At 55.1% G+C, this 15,443-nt stretch overlaps 1 protein-coding gene across 8 annotated transcripts in view; it reads left to right on the forward strand.

Moving 5' to 3' along the window:
- Positions 1-15,443, forward strand: part of LOC102463920 (zinc finger protein 385C) — a 222,628-nt gene that overhangs the window by 183,937 nt on the left and 23,248 nt on the right. For 7 of the 8 annotated variants that reach the window (XM_075911606.1, XM_006130935.4, XM_025188595.2 and 4 more), the window contains one exon: positions 8,816-8,926. The exons of the other annotated variant lie outside the window; for it this stretch is intronic. In XM_075911606.1, coding sequence (XP_075767721.1) covers positions 8,816-8,926 — 111 coding nt within the window. The remainder of the gene's footprint in view (positions 1-8,815; positions 8,927-15,443) is intronic. 8 annotated transcript variants of the gene reach the window in all.

Below are 15,443 nucleotides of genomic sequence, written 5' to 3' on the forward strand. Positions count from 1 at the left end.
CTCCAACCTTTTTAAGCACAAGATCACTTTTTGAATTTCAGTACAATCCAAGATCTACCTCAAACCTAAATACCCTCGTCTCCACCTCCTTCATGTCCCTTCTTTGAGGCCCCGCCCCTGCTCACTCCATCCTCCCTCCCTCCCCCATCCTCCCTCACTTTCACCAGGCAGGGGCAGAGGGTTGGGGTGCAGGCTCTGGTCTTGGATTAAGGGATTTAGAGTGCGAGAGGGGCTCTGAGCTGAGCTTGGGGCAGGCAGTTGGAATGCTAGAGGGCGTTTTTGGATGCAGGGGGGCTGGGGCAGGGGGTTGGAGTGCAGGAGGGGTTCATGACTGGGGGAGAGGGGTTCAGGATGTGGGCTCAGACTGCGCAATGCTGACCTCCAGTGGCTTCGGGTGGTGGTGCAGTGGGGCCAAGGCAGACTCACCCCTGTCCTGGCCCTGCACCACTCCCAAAAGCAGCCAGCCAAGTCCCGTTGTGACCTCTCTCTGCTCTGTGGAGATAGACGGGGTGGGAGAAAGGGCATCTTGACATCAGCCCCCTCCTCTCCCTCTGCTTCTGGGCGGAGGGAGGGGCAGCTGAAGTGCTGGCACTTGACAGCCTCTTGGCCAAACCAGTCAGAGGCTCCAGGATCTACCAGGAGATCCTGACCCACTAGTTGATGACCGCTGATCTTCGACCATCCCTGATAGATGGCTAGCTAAGCTGCTCTTAAAAATCTGCTTCAAAATCTGGGACTTTTATCATCAAAATCATAATTTGCCCATCTTCCCGCCCCAAATCGGCAAGTGTCTGTCAAGCAATGATGAATTTCCACTGCTCGTCTCTTCTCTGAGCCAGGGCAACGTCACCACCTTCATTTTACAGCGGAGGACACCGAGGCACGAAGAGAGAGAGGAAGCAACTTGCAGCCAAACAGTGGGAGAGCTGGGAATAGAACCCAGGAGTCCTGGCTCCCAGTTGGGAGCATTAACGACAAAACCATCCATCCTTGCATAGCCATATGGCAGAACATATGTGTGATGCCTACAGCTGACTGAAATGTTGCCATCAAAAGGTTGCGGTATCCCTCCCCCTTCCTCCAACAATGGCCTTTTGAACAATGCTAAAGCTTTTTGTGCAAATGCTTGACTTGTTCAACATATACCTATTTTTTTTATCAGCCGGAAACAAAAACCATTGATTTGAGTTTTTTTAACATTCACTCTGATGTTTTCAGGTTTTCCACATTCCCGCTTTTCCAGTGAAAAGGGGAGGGGGAAAATGGGGAAGAACAGCGACAACGAATTTCAAGTTACGTTTCAGCAGGAAAATGGAATAGTTCAGCAAAAAAAAAGTTCCCCCAAAATAATAGGGTTTTTTGGGTCCTTTCTAAAATTTTCCCAAAAAAGATCTATTTTAGCCACCGTAGTAACACCCACCAAAGAGTATTTTGAGCTGTGTCTTGGTCTATTCTTGTCTGAGGCAGGCGTGGACACCAGTCTGATATGGGCGTTTTAAATTGATGGGAGGGGTGAGGGAAGAATCTTGTTTCCTTCACTGATTCTTAAATATTCCCCACTTCCCCCCCAGCTGGTGCAGAGCAAGCAGGCACACTTGAGTGCTTGCACACACCGCTTTTTGGTGCTGTAACAAAAGACAGGACTATGCAGCACTTTAAAGACTAACAAGATGGTTTTGGTTCTGTGTCCTTTTACTGATGCAAGATCTGAGTCACTTTGGCTCTGTGGCTGCAACAGTGCAGCTATGCTGCTGAAATGTGGCCGCCTCCTACAGAAGGGGTTTTTCCATCCACAGAGTTAATCCCCTTCTCAAGGTATGTCTACGCTGCAGTGTTTTTCCGGAAAAATGGCCATTTTTCCTAAAAAAACAATACTTACGTCCACACTGCTATTGCGTTCTGTCGACAAAAAGTCGAAAGAATGGAGGGGTTTTTCCAACGGCGGTAAACCTCCTTCTTCAAGGAAGGCTTTTTCGGAAAAAGACGTGTGTGGACACGGAAGAGAGTGTTTTTTCAAAAGAAGAGGCCTCCAGGAAAAAGCACAGGTCCGTCCACAGTAATCACAACTGAAATGCGAGATAGCGTTCAATCAATGTGGACACTCTCGTTCCACATCGCTTTTTTGTTGCGCTTTTGCTGTGTAGACGCTCTCTTTTGGAAGAAGTTTTTCCAGAAGATCTCTTCCGGAAAAGCTTCTTCCAAAAGAAACCTGCAGTCTAGACATAGCCTCTGAGGTAGCTAGAGGCTGCTTCTGTTGATAGAAGGGGTCAGGCTGACTTAACCACAGCCCTGAGAGAGTGCGACATTTTTCCGGGGTTTGAGTCGCATGCCTGGGACTCTCCAATGTCTGAAATCCTTGGCTGTGATTGGTGGTTGTGATGGACAACCACCAAACCCAAGAAATATCATCTGCCTTCCTGAACTTCCCACTCTGGGTTTCCTCTTCAAGCTGTATGTTGCGCTCCGTCTCCCTCCCGACTCCTCTGGATCTTTGTTCCCTCCTGAGGCGCTAGACACATGGCTAGTCTGCAGAAGAGAAGAGCGAGGGGGAATTTGATAGCAGCCTTCAATTTCCTGAAGGGAGGTTCCAAAGAGGATGGAGAGAGGCTGTTCACAGTACTGGAGTACTGGAATGGGTTACCTATGGAGGTGGTGGACTCTCCATCCCTAGAGGTTTTTAAGTCTCGGCTCGACAGGGCCCTGGCTGGGTTGATTTAGTTGGGACTGGTCCTGCCTTGGGCAGGGGGTTGGACTTGATGACCCCCCGAGGTCTCTTCCAGCCCTATTGTTCTATGACCCGGAGAACTCGCCCTGTCCCTGCAGAAGAGCAGCACTGATGAGAGAAAACGCTGGGCCATTCCAGTAAGGGAACAGCCTGGTCACAACGCCCTGATGCGGAGATTCCTCTTGTGTTTTGGCACTGTGTGCCTTCCTGCTGTGAGTGCACAGCTACACTGGCTGCCATGGGTGGAGCCGCGGCCTTGTCATCGCTAGACGCCTCCGGTCCCCCCCATCAGAACCCAAATGCCTCTTCATTTATATTCCAGATAAGTGAGTGAAATTCCGTGGCGAACAGGCACTTCATTAATCACTGGGTATTACCATGCTGCTCACTCCTGGAATGGAATTTGGGGTCTTGATAATGGCGCTGTTGTCCAGGCATGTGCCCCGAAGACTGATGCACCTGTCTCTGCGACTAAATAGCTTTGCAGAGAAATACGATCGCCTCGAAACCCCGGGCTCCACTGACAGCAGGACGCAGATAAGATAATCTTCCTGTGCCGCTGAGCAGCGGAACAATCCTTGCATTCTAGATTATCGCTGCGCGCCTACAAAGAGATGATTCTTATTTTTTTTTCCTCCCTGCGTAAATGCATTTTTCTTTAAAACAATTACAGCTTTTCGGGTCGGTTTACCACTCGGGCTGCGGAATAAAATGACAGTGCCCAGCACGGCAAGGCTGGATCCACCGGGGGTTGTTGCTGATCGGGGCGCGACTGCCTCACCTCACAACCTCTGCCTTTATGGCCTCGCACAAAGACGCAGCCTGTTGTAAATCGCCGGAGTGCGTTGGGTTGCTTGCAGAGCAAGTGCATGTGCCCGGGGGAATCCCAGGGGTGGGAGGACTCCTCGGCTGATTAAAACATGTTACAGAATAATCGGGATAAGAGTTTGATACGGCATGCAAAACAAATGCCATTATATTGCAGACCTCAGTGGAGATTGGCTGGCACTAGGCACTTTCCTTACCCATAGGGGAAGCCGCTGTGTTCCCCAAAGTACTTCCAAGCTAAATAGGCAAGTCAGGAGGGTGGAAGGTTAATACCCTACTTTACAGATGGGGCAGAGACTGTGAGCTGACCCACAGCACATCTGGTGAGGGGATTCCCATCCCTGTAAATTAGGGGTGGGAACTAATTTTGATGGGGAGTTTGGGAAGTTGTCCAGGGCCGCACTCTTCTGTAATATTAATGGAGGAGGTGTGGGGTCTGGGATAGGGGTTGGGTGCAGAAGGGGGTTGTAGCCTGGAGCAGGGAATTGGGGTGCAGGGTCTGGGAGAGGGCATGGATACAACAGAGGATTCTGATTTGGGGGAGGGGTTCGGGATGCAAGGTCTAGGAGTTGTGACCAGAAGCAGGGGTGTACAAGGGGGTGCAGAGGGCTTGGGTAGTCACCTGGGGCAGGGAGTTGTGGTATATGGGGGTGGGGGGTGGGATGCCAGGTGCAGGCTCTTACTGGGAGGCCTTTATCCTAGGCAACTCCCAGCCAGCAGCCCAGTGGGACCCCAGGTAGGTTCCCCACCTGCCATGGCCCCACACGCCACTCAAAGCAGCCATCTGCCAGGGCCAGCACCTGCACTCCTTTTCCAGGGGGCACAGCCCAGGCAGCTCCTATTGGCCAGTTTCCAGCCAATGGGAGCTACGAGGATTGTGCTGGGTGCAGGGGCAGCATGCGGAGGCCTCCTGCTTCAGGGCTGCATGTCATGCAGAGAGCATGTGGGCCCCAGCAGCGGGCTGCTTTGAGCGGCATGTGGGTCCGTGCCAGGCGGGAGGCCTGCCTGAGAGTCTCACTGGGCCGTGGGACATTGCTGGCCCATCGTGTCATGGCATTTTTCCTGGCATGTGAGCGATCTAACTGAGAGCCCAGTGGCAGGCAACTTGCTGTCAAAGTGCTCCCAGAAATGGCAGCTCAGCGAATGCCTTAGCTGTGGGCTGGGCAGCTGTTGGGAGGGTTAGAGCAGGGAATTTGCAGAGTTCTGAGCTGCACCCCAAAGAGTGGTTCTGCATCCCAGAGTGTCCTGATGCGGCCTCATTGTGAGGTCAGAAAAATGTTGTACCTGGGGTGAGACTCGCCGGCATGCAGCGGGCAAACCCTGTAGTGAGTAGGACTTCAGCTGGCCTTGCCTGGGCAGGAATTTCACTCCCTTATCAGTAAACGGAGGGTTAATGGCAGGCGACTAGTTTTTACCACCTCCAAGACCAAACATTGAGACTCTGTTTCAATGCCTGAGGCTCTGGCTAAGTCACCTGGCAACACACCCATTTCATTGGGCTGCTGAGGACGGCAGCCGGTATTCCCTGTAAGTTGTGTGCTTGTACAGCCAGCCGCTCAGGGGAGTTTCCAATGCCGCCCAATAGATTAGCAGAGAACCCACAGATAGGGTTGTTTTTTTTGTTTCTAATGGTGGTGCACATACCTTGGTGCACAGAAAAAAATTATTCTGCATGTGGATGGAAAAATGTACACGTGGATGGAAAAGATTACAGGGAGCACTGATGGCAACTGGGCACTAGAGTTGTAAAACCCTGGTTTTTACATCTCTAGTGTAAAGTGGCTGGCATGTACCTGCAGCCCCTAGGCGGGTCAGCACATGGGGTTCTCCATGTGCTGTCTCCTTGCCTGCAGACACTGCTCCTGTAGCTCCCATTGATCAGTAATGGAGAACTGGGGCCAGTGGAAGCTGTGGGGTCGGGGCCTGTTGTGGATGTGGGGTAATGTAAAGTGATTAAGTGGGATCCCAAATGGGACCATGCTGGCCCAGCTGGAGCAGTCCTCAGCCTGTGGGGCTGCCGGCTCCTGCGCCTGCCCACCCCTCCCAGGAGTGGAGCAGCCCTCTTCCGTGGCAGGCTGCGGGTTGGGTCTGCTTCTGGATACTGGTTAACCAGTACTCAGTAAGCATCACCCCGTAACAGTGATGCTTCCTGGGTAACCAGTTAACCGGTTATACATTCGTATCCCTCCTGGAGACCTCAAGTGAAAACTGATCATTTGCCTTCTGCGACACTGATTGATGTCTGCTGTGAACGGAGAAGTGACTGGAGAGGAGGGCGAATCTCTGAGCACTTCCTGGAGCAATCCCTGAAGAGTTGGCCGGGGGACTAGGTGCCAGGACTCCTGGGTTTGTTTCCTGACACTTCCACTCCCTTGCTATATGTCCATCTCTCAGTCTTGGTGTTTCTGGCCCTGTGTGTAAAGGGGAGAGGGGTAATAATTCCCAGCTCTCACGGGTGGACTTAACGGGTGTTGAAGTCTGTGGGTGGTGACAAAGAGGAATTATTTCTCCCCGGTGCTGGGGCAGGACTGGAGATACTCCATGGGCAAGGGAAAGCAGGAAAGTGAGAGGAAATATCACCCCTCTGTGAGCAAGTGCAGCACGGGGGCCCTGCACGTTGGTTTCCAAAGGGGGGTACGTCTACACTACAGCGCTAGTTCGAACTAACTTAGTTCGAATTAGTTAATTCGAACTAAGCTAGTTCGAACTAACGCATCTAGAACTAAAAACTAGTTCGAACTAGCGTTTTGCTAGTTCGAACTAGTAAGTCCACATTGAGTGGACTCTGAACAGGGCTTAAGGATGGCCGGAAGCAGTGCCGGCAGGGCATAAAAGGAGGACTTAGAGCATGGAGATACTGTCTCAGGCTAGCCGAGGGCTGCGCTTAAAGGGTCCCGACCCCCACCCCGGACACACAGTTCTAAGGGGTGCCCCGCTTGCAAAGAAGTTCTGGCTTGGAGTGCCCTGAGTGCCCACACTGGGCACATCACAGCACTCGGCCATCAGCCCGGCTGCACTTGCCGCAGGCTGCCATCTGGGGAGAGGGAGTAATTGGGGGGCTGCAGGAGAGCTTCCACCCCCAGAAGCCCGCAGAGCCAGCCCAGTCCTCCCCATCGGGGGCTCGTACCCCATTCCTCCCTCACCTCCTTCCACTTGCCCTTCCCTAGCCCCCCTTCTTCTTGATGTACAAAATAAAGATAACGTTTCTTCCAACATTGACTCTGTCTTTATTGAAAAAAACTGGGGGAGACTGGGAAAAGGAGGTGGGAGAGGGGAAGAGAAAGGCTGGGAGAGGGGAGGGCAACTAACATGATCAGGGGTTGGGAACAGGTCCCAGATGAAGAGAGGCTACAGAGACTGGGACTGTTCAGCTTAGAAAAGAGGAGACGGAGGGGGGACAGGATAGAAGTCTGTAAAAGCAGGGGTTGGGTGGAGAGGGTGCATTCAGAAAAGTTCTTCATGAGTTCCCATAAAGAAGGACTAGAGGACACCAAAGGAAAGGAATGGGTAGCAGGCTTGAAACTAGTAAGAGAAAGTTGTTCTTGACAAAGCAAATAGTTAACCTGTGGAACTCCTTGCTGCAGGAGGCTGTGAAGGCTACAACTAAAACAGAGTTTAAAGGGAAGTGAGATCAAGTCATGGAGGTTGGGTCCATGGAGTCCTATTAGCCAGAGGGTAGGAGTGGTGTCCCTGCCCAAAGTTTGTGGAAGGCTGGAGAGGGATGGCACGAGACAAATGGCTTGGTCATTGTCTTCGGTCCATCCCCTCCAGGGTCCCTAGGGTTGGCCGCTGTGGGCAGACAGGCTACTGGGCTAGATGGACCTTTGGTCTGACCCAGGACGGCCATTGTAAGCTCAGGGCTCAGTGTCGGGGGTCTCAGTGGACCCCCTTGATTTTCATGCACACCTGGTCCTGGGTGGCCAGGCTGGCAGCTCTCCTGCCCTAGACGGCCACTTTCCTGTGCCTAGTGCGGAGATCGTGGACGAGGTCCACGATGTCCGCACTAGCCCAGGAAGGTGCCCGCCTCTTGCGGTCCAGGGCAAGCTCCCGGGAGCCGCCAGCCTGGTCCCGGCAAGAGGGGGTGGGCTGGGGGGCATCGGGTGGGTGGCTCTGTGCCGTGCCAGGTGCAGGGTCTGCTAGCTGGGTGCTGGCAGGCTTGCACCTGGCACGGGCACCGTAGCCAGCCCGTGCCCCTTTAAGGGGTCCGGGGCCGGGAGGGGGGCATAGAGTTTCCCTGGTGTTGGCCAGAGTGGCCACCAGGGAAACCTGGGGAGGGCTAGCCTCCCACTAGTTCGAACTAAAGGGCTACACAGCCCTTAGTTCGAACTAGCTAGTTCGAACTAGGCGTTAGTCCTCGTAAAATGAGGTTTACCTAGTTCGAACTAAGCGCTCCGCTAGTTCGATTCAAATTCGAACTAGCGGAGCGCTAGTGTAGCGCATAGGAAAGTTAGTTCGAACTAACGTCCGTTAGTTCGAACTAACTTTCTAGTGTAGACATACCCGGGGGGACATGAGCGATGCAGAACCCGCACGTTTTCTGAGGGTCGCTTGTTCTGGTTCCACCGTGGGCAGCCGTCCTTCAGCAGAGGCGATCGCAAACAGCATGCAGGCACAGCTGCGCTCCCTGACATCTCGGGCCAACACCGGCGCCCGGTTCCCCCAGAGCAAGAATTGGTTCTTGTTGGAGAGACCGAGGCAGGGACCAACATCCCCCGCTGCTTGCTACAGCGCCGCTGGGAGAATGAATGGGCATTGTAAAATGAACAACAAGGCCACAATTCTTCCAAGACTCCAAGACAGCACGCAGCTGAGAGGGGAAGAAAAAGGTCTGGCGAGACAGTAAACAGCGCCCTCTTGTGGCCCCTGCCGTACCAATATAAAGGGGTAGGGACGTTTGGGCCACCTGGCAGAGTGGGTTGGATGCTAGGAGAGAGGGGGGAAGTCTGGCTTCTGCCCAGACAACACCTGGAGGCCAGCACGTCAGACCTGTCGACTGCAGGGGCTCTGAAATGCTCTTTCGCCTGCCGAGGCCTGAGTCAGAAGGTCTCTGTTTTCCCTGCCAGAGTGGAGGGAAATTAGAGAAAGGAGCCGGGCGTGCGAGGTGTTGGCAGGTCCCTTCAGCAAGGAAGCAAAGGATCCCCAGCTGGATCGTTGGGCCGGGCAGGGATTCTGCGTGTCCCTCCGGCAGCGAGCCTGGACAGGGTGCCTTGTGGGTCTGTGTTCCCAGCGCCGTGTGACCCTCTGCCCTCCCTCCCCTTCCAGATGGATCCCGTTCAGAAGGCCGTGTTCAATCACACCTTCGGCGTCCCCTCCCCGCTCAAGAAGAAGCAGTTCATCTCTTGCAACATCTGCCACCTCCGCTTCAACTCCGCGGTAAGCTGCGCCTGGCAGGGCAGGGCGGGCAGTGCCGAGGGAGAGGGGGACTTAGCCCGATGGTCCCTCTTGGGCTTGAGACGTGGAAGGAACAGAGTCCTTGCCATACTGGGGCATGGGTCAGAGCTTCCTTTGCCATCAGCTCATGTGGGGTCCAGGCGAGGAGGGGGCTGTCTGGAGCTGTAGTGGTCCCAGGCCAGGAGCTCTGCCTGCTACAGACTGTGGCAACTTTGCCCTCTCTTGGCCTGCCCCTGAGATGCCCACTGTGAAGGGGGCTACAGGGAGGGAGATTTAGTGGGCAGGTCGCTGGACCAAGGCTTTGGAGACTTGGCTGCAGTTCTTGGCTCTGCCACAGAATCTCCATGTGACCTTGGGCAAGTCTCCTCCTCTACCTTGTGTCTCAGATAATACGCTCTGATCTCGCAAGGGTGCTGGTGGGGGACCCATTAGTGGCGGCGAGTGCTCAGGTACCACACTGTGGGTCATCGAACTATCTAGATAGGTAGGAGTCAGCTCTCCTGCCTCCATAGTTGCAGGGCTGGTCTCAGTCCAGGCCGTGCAGAAGGTTTCTGCTTCCTTTGCACCCAGGAGAGGAGGGTCATCCAGAGAGAAAGCGTGGAGTGGGGGGTCCCTCTGGACAAAGGGAAGCCCCGAGGGATTCCTCCTTTGTCTTTCTAAGGGAGTTGGACTAAAGAACTGTCCCAATGCCCCAGAAAGGCTAAGACCTTGTCCATACTAGAAAAATGCAGCAGAAGCCCATTCGGGCATGGAGGCGGATTTGACACGCCGAGGAGCAGCAAACGGAGGCGTTCTTGCGATGCACCCGAACTGCTCTAGTGACGTTGGTGCAGAACCCGGCCTTGTGTAAATCCATGGAAACCGCTTTCCCCGGGCTTATGTTGATTTTGTGTGCACCTGGCACAAGCCAGACCCACCCCAGCGAGAGTGAAACTGGTTGAAGTGCCCCGGCAGGAGAGGTTTGCACTGATTTGACTAGCAGAGGTTTCAATGGGTGTCATAAAAGCAGTTCAGGTTTGCTAGTACAGACAAGGTCCAGCAGAGCCGTACTAAAATGGGGAAATAATGAAGAGAGAACCAGGCCTGGATTAGATTTGTTCTTTCTTTTAGCAGGCTGGGAACATTGTTAGAACTCCAGTGCTTAACTCCAGGTTGGGCCAGCTCCCTGCTACCCAGTGCACCAACTGGGGGCATTTCTGGATTGCTTAATCCCGTGCATATGGCTTAATCTCATGACCATGGCTCAATCCCGGGCATGTTTTAATCCTCGTGCATATGGCGTAATCCCGTGCACATGGTGTAATCCCGTGCAGCATAATCCCGTGCACATGGTGTAATCCCGTGCACCTGTCTTAATCCCGTGCACATGGCTTAATCTCATGACCATGGCATAATCCCGTGCACGTTTTAATCCCCGGGCAGATGGCGTAATCCCGTGCACATGGCATAATCCCGTGCACATGGTGTAATCCCGTGCAGCATAATCCCGTGCACATGGTGTAATCCCGTGCACATGTTTTAATCCCCATGCACATGGCTTAATCCCATGCACACGGTCTGTAATGATACAATTACAGACTGTGGGCCAGATCCTAGCTGGGTGGAAATGCTTTCAGAGGAGTCGCACCCATTTACAGTAGGGTGAATTTGCCCAGTAGCGTGGGTTCAGTGCCCCCCATCACAAGGGAGATACTCCACTGGACGGTTTCACCCGTCTCCTCCAGGGCTTCCTCTCAAAATAGGGTTGGTCACCAACCATCCCTTTGTCTATTTGTGTCATGCCCCCATTTCCACCCTGGGCTAGTCCTCAGGTGTGTCTCAACACAGCCAACCCCTGCAGCAGGAAAGCCCTGCAGAATTCAATGGCTTCCCTAGCTTTAATGGGAGGAAGTGTTGCCTGCTGGTTTGAACAAAGGGAGACCTGGTTTCTGTTCCCAGCTCTGACCCAGGCCTGCTGGGTGATTTGGGGCAAATCTCTGCATCCCTCTGTGCCTCAGTTTCCCCATCTGTAAAGTGGAGGCAGCGGTGCCACCTCCTGTGTAAAGAGCTTGGAGACTTGCTGAAGCAAGGGGTTAATTCTTTATTATTATGGGAGGGCATAAAGCCGGCCTCTCTCCCTTTCCTCCGCACCCTCTCTGACACTCAGTGCTGCCAGAGGGCTCGTTCCCACCGCCGCCATCCAAGGGACAAGCATGGCTCGGGCATCCCCGATGCATGTGGCTGCCCCCTCTCTGCTGCCCTCCAAGTTGCTCTGCCCCTCCTCGCCCAGCTCTGTTCTTTCACCCTCTCTTCCTCTCCCACGGGCCCGTGCGGCTCCATGAGGCAGACTGGCGGCTGCCCCCCCTCTCCCTCCACACACACACTTTCCCACCCTGTTGGTTCCTTTGTCTTTCCGCTGCTCTTCATTTCGCTCGGGTCCGCTCCCGCTGCCTGCACTCTTGGCTTGCCCCCGTTAGCCGCTTTATCAGCCCGTGCCGCCTCTGTCTGCTCCTCCGGAGCTGAACGTAATCTCCGCTGCCTGGGCTCTGCAGAGCTCTGATGGCCTGGTGGGGGGGGGGGGGGATTTTGGGGGGGCGGGGAGTTAGCTTTTTCTACCACCTGGGAGGGCTGTGAAATCCCATTTCATTGGTTAACCGGTGAAACATATTGTTTAGCCAGGTGGCCAGTTAAAGGGTGGGCAGGCCTGGGGGCTGGGATGGCGCGACTAACTGCAGGCAGGGGATGCTCAAGATTGGCTGGAGCGGGGCACCCGGGCCCGCAGCAGACAGGGGCTGCTCCGGACGAGCAGAGCAGCCTCTGTCCACGGTGAGTCCCCCGTGGGGCTGGAGCAGCTCCCTGCCTGGGGCACACGGGGAGCTGCTCCAGCTCCCTCCTCCCCCCGCCCCAGTTACTGTTCAACCTTCACATCCCTAATACCTGGGCAATCACTTGTGGGGTGGGGAACTGGTTAGAAGCGTACTAGGAAATTCTCAGTCGGGCGTTGCAGCCAGGCAGAAGTCGGGTGGCTCCCCACCAGACAGAAGTGAGGTTCTCTGGCTTGGACCATGCGGGAGGCCCTATGGATCCTCCCTTCCGGCCTTCCTGGCTGCGACCAGCTCAGATCGGCTCTGTCCCCTTCCGGGAAGCGGTGACGGACCACGGCGCTGGACTGGTCCAGCCTCTGTGCTCCTGCGCAGGATTGCAATGCTCCTTCTGCACAGAGGGCTGAATCCCAGCCTGTCATTCTAGCCCTGGCCGGGCTCCGTGTGCCCACCGGGGGGTTGATCAGAGCCGAGCCCAGCGTCATGGGGAAGAGCATGGCCCCGAGGGAGTCAATAGCCTTGCCCCATTCAGACCATGTTGCCGAGCCTTGCAGATTTATGGGAGTCTTGCAGCATGCGGCGTTTTGCCTCCTGGAATCAAAGGATGCCGGGGAAATGTCGGCTTGTCTCTATCGCCCCAGGCTGCTCAGAACCCAGAAGGCAAAGAATCAGAACGTGACGTTTATGGTAATTTTCCGATCTCGCAATCTATCTCGTGATTTTGGACACTTGGCGTTGGGCGTCCCCGCGCTGCTGCTGCCATTCGTTTCTCCTCCTTCGGCCCCTTCCTTGTCTCGACATGTCGGCTGTGTCCTTCCTTCTGCGTTTCCTCTCCGGCAGCAGGCCCCTGCCTCCCCCCGGCCTCCTGTGAGTTTCGCTCTGGAAATGATCAGCCATTAAAGAGTTAATGTGGCCAGTAAAGTGTCCCCCAAGGTCTGTAGTGTCAAACCCTCCCCCCAGGTGTTAAGGGGGGAGTTGGCGTCTCCACACGTCTCAGGGTGTCCACTTTCCTTTGCAATCCAGCCAGGGCACTCGGCTTGAGCTACCGCGCCCAGCTCGGCTACAAACTGCCCCCGGGTCTGGTTGTGCAGCGAGAAAACCTTTTAAAAAATCCCCGCAGCCGTCTCCCAGCCCAGGTCACCTAATTCAGACTCACGCTGCAGGGCTAAAACCAGCTGTGAACGGTTCCAAGAGGGAGGCTCTGAAACCCTCCCGCATCGCTGGCCCAAGCCGGAAAGCCCACGCTAGCCCCACCGCAGGAGCCCCGGTTATTGGCCTGGGCTCTGAGGTTCACTGTGGTGCTGGTGTCTTTCCCGGTGGACGTGCCCTGAACCTGTCACCCTTCGGGGCTTGTACCCGCCGCCACTTGCGTCGGTGTAGCTCTTGGGGTGTGAATATGCCACACACACACCCTGAGTTACACTGACCGAAGCGCCGGCGTTGACACTGCTGTGCTGGCAGGAAAGCTTGTCCCACCAACAAAGCTACCGCTGCTTGCGGAGATGGTTTTACAAGTTGGACCTCCCTGGTCCAGCACCCTCAGGAGTTTGCCGGACGAGGGGAGGTCAATTCTGGCCCTTCTGCAGGTGGAGCCTGGGGTCTCCCAGGTCCATCAGCAGACCCAGCTGGGCTTCCCTCTGGGTTCCACACTCCCAGCTGGCTCTGCTGCTGGCCTGGCCACCGTTCTGGCTCCCCTCCCTTGGGCCACTGGCTCCAGCCAGGCTGTGTTGATGGTCCTGCCCCAGCCTCATGGCCCCCAGGCTGGCTCCATTGCCAGCCCCAGCGCCAGGCTCCCAGCTCTTCTCCCAGCCACCAGCTCGCCAATCCCGCTTCCCACCACCTGACTCCCAGCGGCCAAGGCCCATGGAGCTCCTTGGTCCAGCAGCATCCCAGAGAGTCCCGGCCCAGAGAGGTTCAACATGGCGCATCTTCACCAGACGGCACCGATGTCACGCTTCTGGTGGAGACTAGCCTGGGTCTGTGTCCCCCATCTGTGCAGTGGGGATGTTGGTCCCTACAGGGCAGGTGCTGAGGATACATTAGAATCATAGAATAGAATCATAGAATAATAGGACTGGAAGGGACCTCGAGAGGTCATCGAGTCCAGCCCCCCGCCCTCAAGGCAGGACCAAGCTCCGTCTACACCATCCCTGACAGATGTGTAGACATTAAAGGCTGTGAGATCCTGGGGGCTGTGTGTGGCCCTCATTAGACAGAAGGGTAAGCTCCTGATCCCGGCTCTTGGCTGCAGGATAGAGCCGTATCCTCCTCCGATACAGCCGTGGGATGTGGCTGCTGGAGAGGTCTGGATTCTAACTCCACAGGGGAGGTTGTGGTGGGATAGGGAGAGGCAGGAACTGGAGTTGTACTGGCTTAATCCATCGACTCATAGAACCCTGGCGTTGGAAGAGCCCACAGGAGGTCGTCGAGTCCAGCCCCCTGCCCAAAGCAGGACTGATCCCAACTGAAGTGACTTGAGCATTGGCCTGCTAAACCCAGGGTTGTGAGTTCAATTCCTGAGGGGGCTGTTGAGGGATATGGGACAAATCTGTCAGGGATGGTACTTGGTCCTGCCATGAGGGCAGGGGACTGGACTCCATGATCTCTCAAGGTCCCTTCCAGCTCTATCAGTTTGGTATATATCTCCATGTGAAATCATCCCAGCCAGGACTTGACACTTTCAGGGATGGAAATTCCCCCACCTCCCTGGGGAACCCATTCCAGTGCATCATCCCCCCTTGTAGGGAAAGAGTTTTTCTTAATATCCAACCTAGACCCCCCCCCCACTGCAACTTGAGCCCATTGCTCCTCATTCTGCCATCTGCCACCCCTGAGAACAGCCTCTCTCTGGAACCCCCCTTCAGGTAATCAAAGGCTGCTACCAAATCCCCCCTCACTCTTCTGCAGACTAAATAAACCCAAATCCCTCATCCTCTCCTCGTAAGTCATATGCTCCAGCCCCCTCATCATTTTGGTTCCAATGGTCCTTTCCGTCATGGGGGGCCGAGGACTGGATGCAATCCTCCAGATGTGGCCTCCCCAGAGCCAAATAAAGGGGAATTTTCCGTGTGAGCGCTCTTAGTCCAGTGCAAGGGCCTTGGTCCGGCTTAGTTATGTGACTAGGGAAGAGGATTTAGCTACCTTGAGGAAAAGACATGTTATTCGGAGCTAAAGTAGCCCCTGAGGGGAGTTAATCTGGCATAGCTATGGCAGTGTAACTCTACCCTTCCCCTGGAGACAAGCCCTTCAAAGACAGGTTAATCTCCCCAGGGCTGCGAACAAAGCTCTGTTTATTTGGAAAAGCATCTGTCAAACTCTAATTGCAGGCTGTGTGCTGAGGAGCCTAGCATCCCCTCTGCCAGCCCGAACCACCGCCTCCTCCCACAGGCAAGTGTTTAGATCTTGTGCGTGCTGAATGCCCCACCAAGCACATACTGATTTGCCGGTGGCAAAGGCTGGGTGTCACCCTAGTTATCTCCCTGCCGGTGTGGCTGGAGCATTGAGCCTCTGGCCAGCACCTGACGTGGGTCCAGGAGCGGCCACCTGGCTCCTGTGCCCACAGAGAGCAGCCAGCCTCTTTGGACTTTGGGAGTCTGACATACGGAGGCTAGGGATGCCATTCCTACCCATCCTGGCGTCCCTGTTAAAGTCCTGGCCTTCACAACATCCTCTGGCAAGGAGTTCCACAGGTTGACCGT

The sequence above is a fragment of the Pelodiscus sinensis genome, chromosome 29, assembly GCF_049634645.1.
Source record: "Pelodiscus sinensis isolate JC-2024 chromosome 29, ASM4963464v1, whole genome shotgun sequence".
Lineage (NCBI taxonomy): Eukaryota > Metazoa > Chordata > Testudines > Trionychidae > Pelodiscus > Pelodiscus sinensis.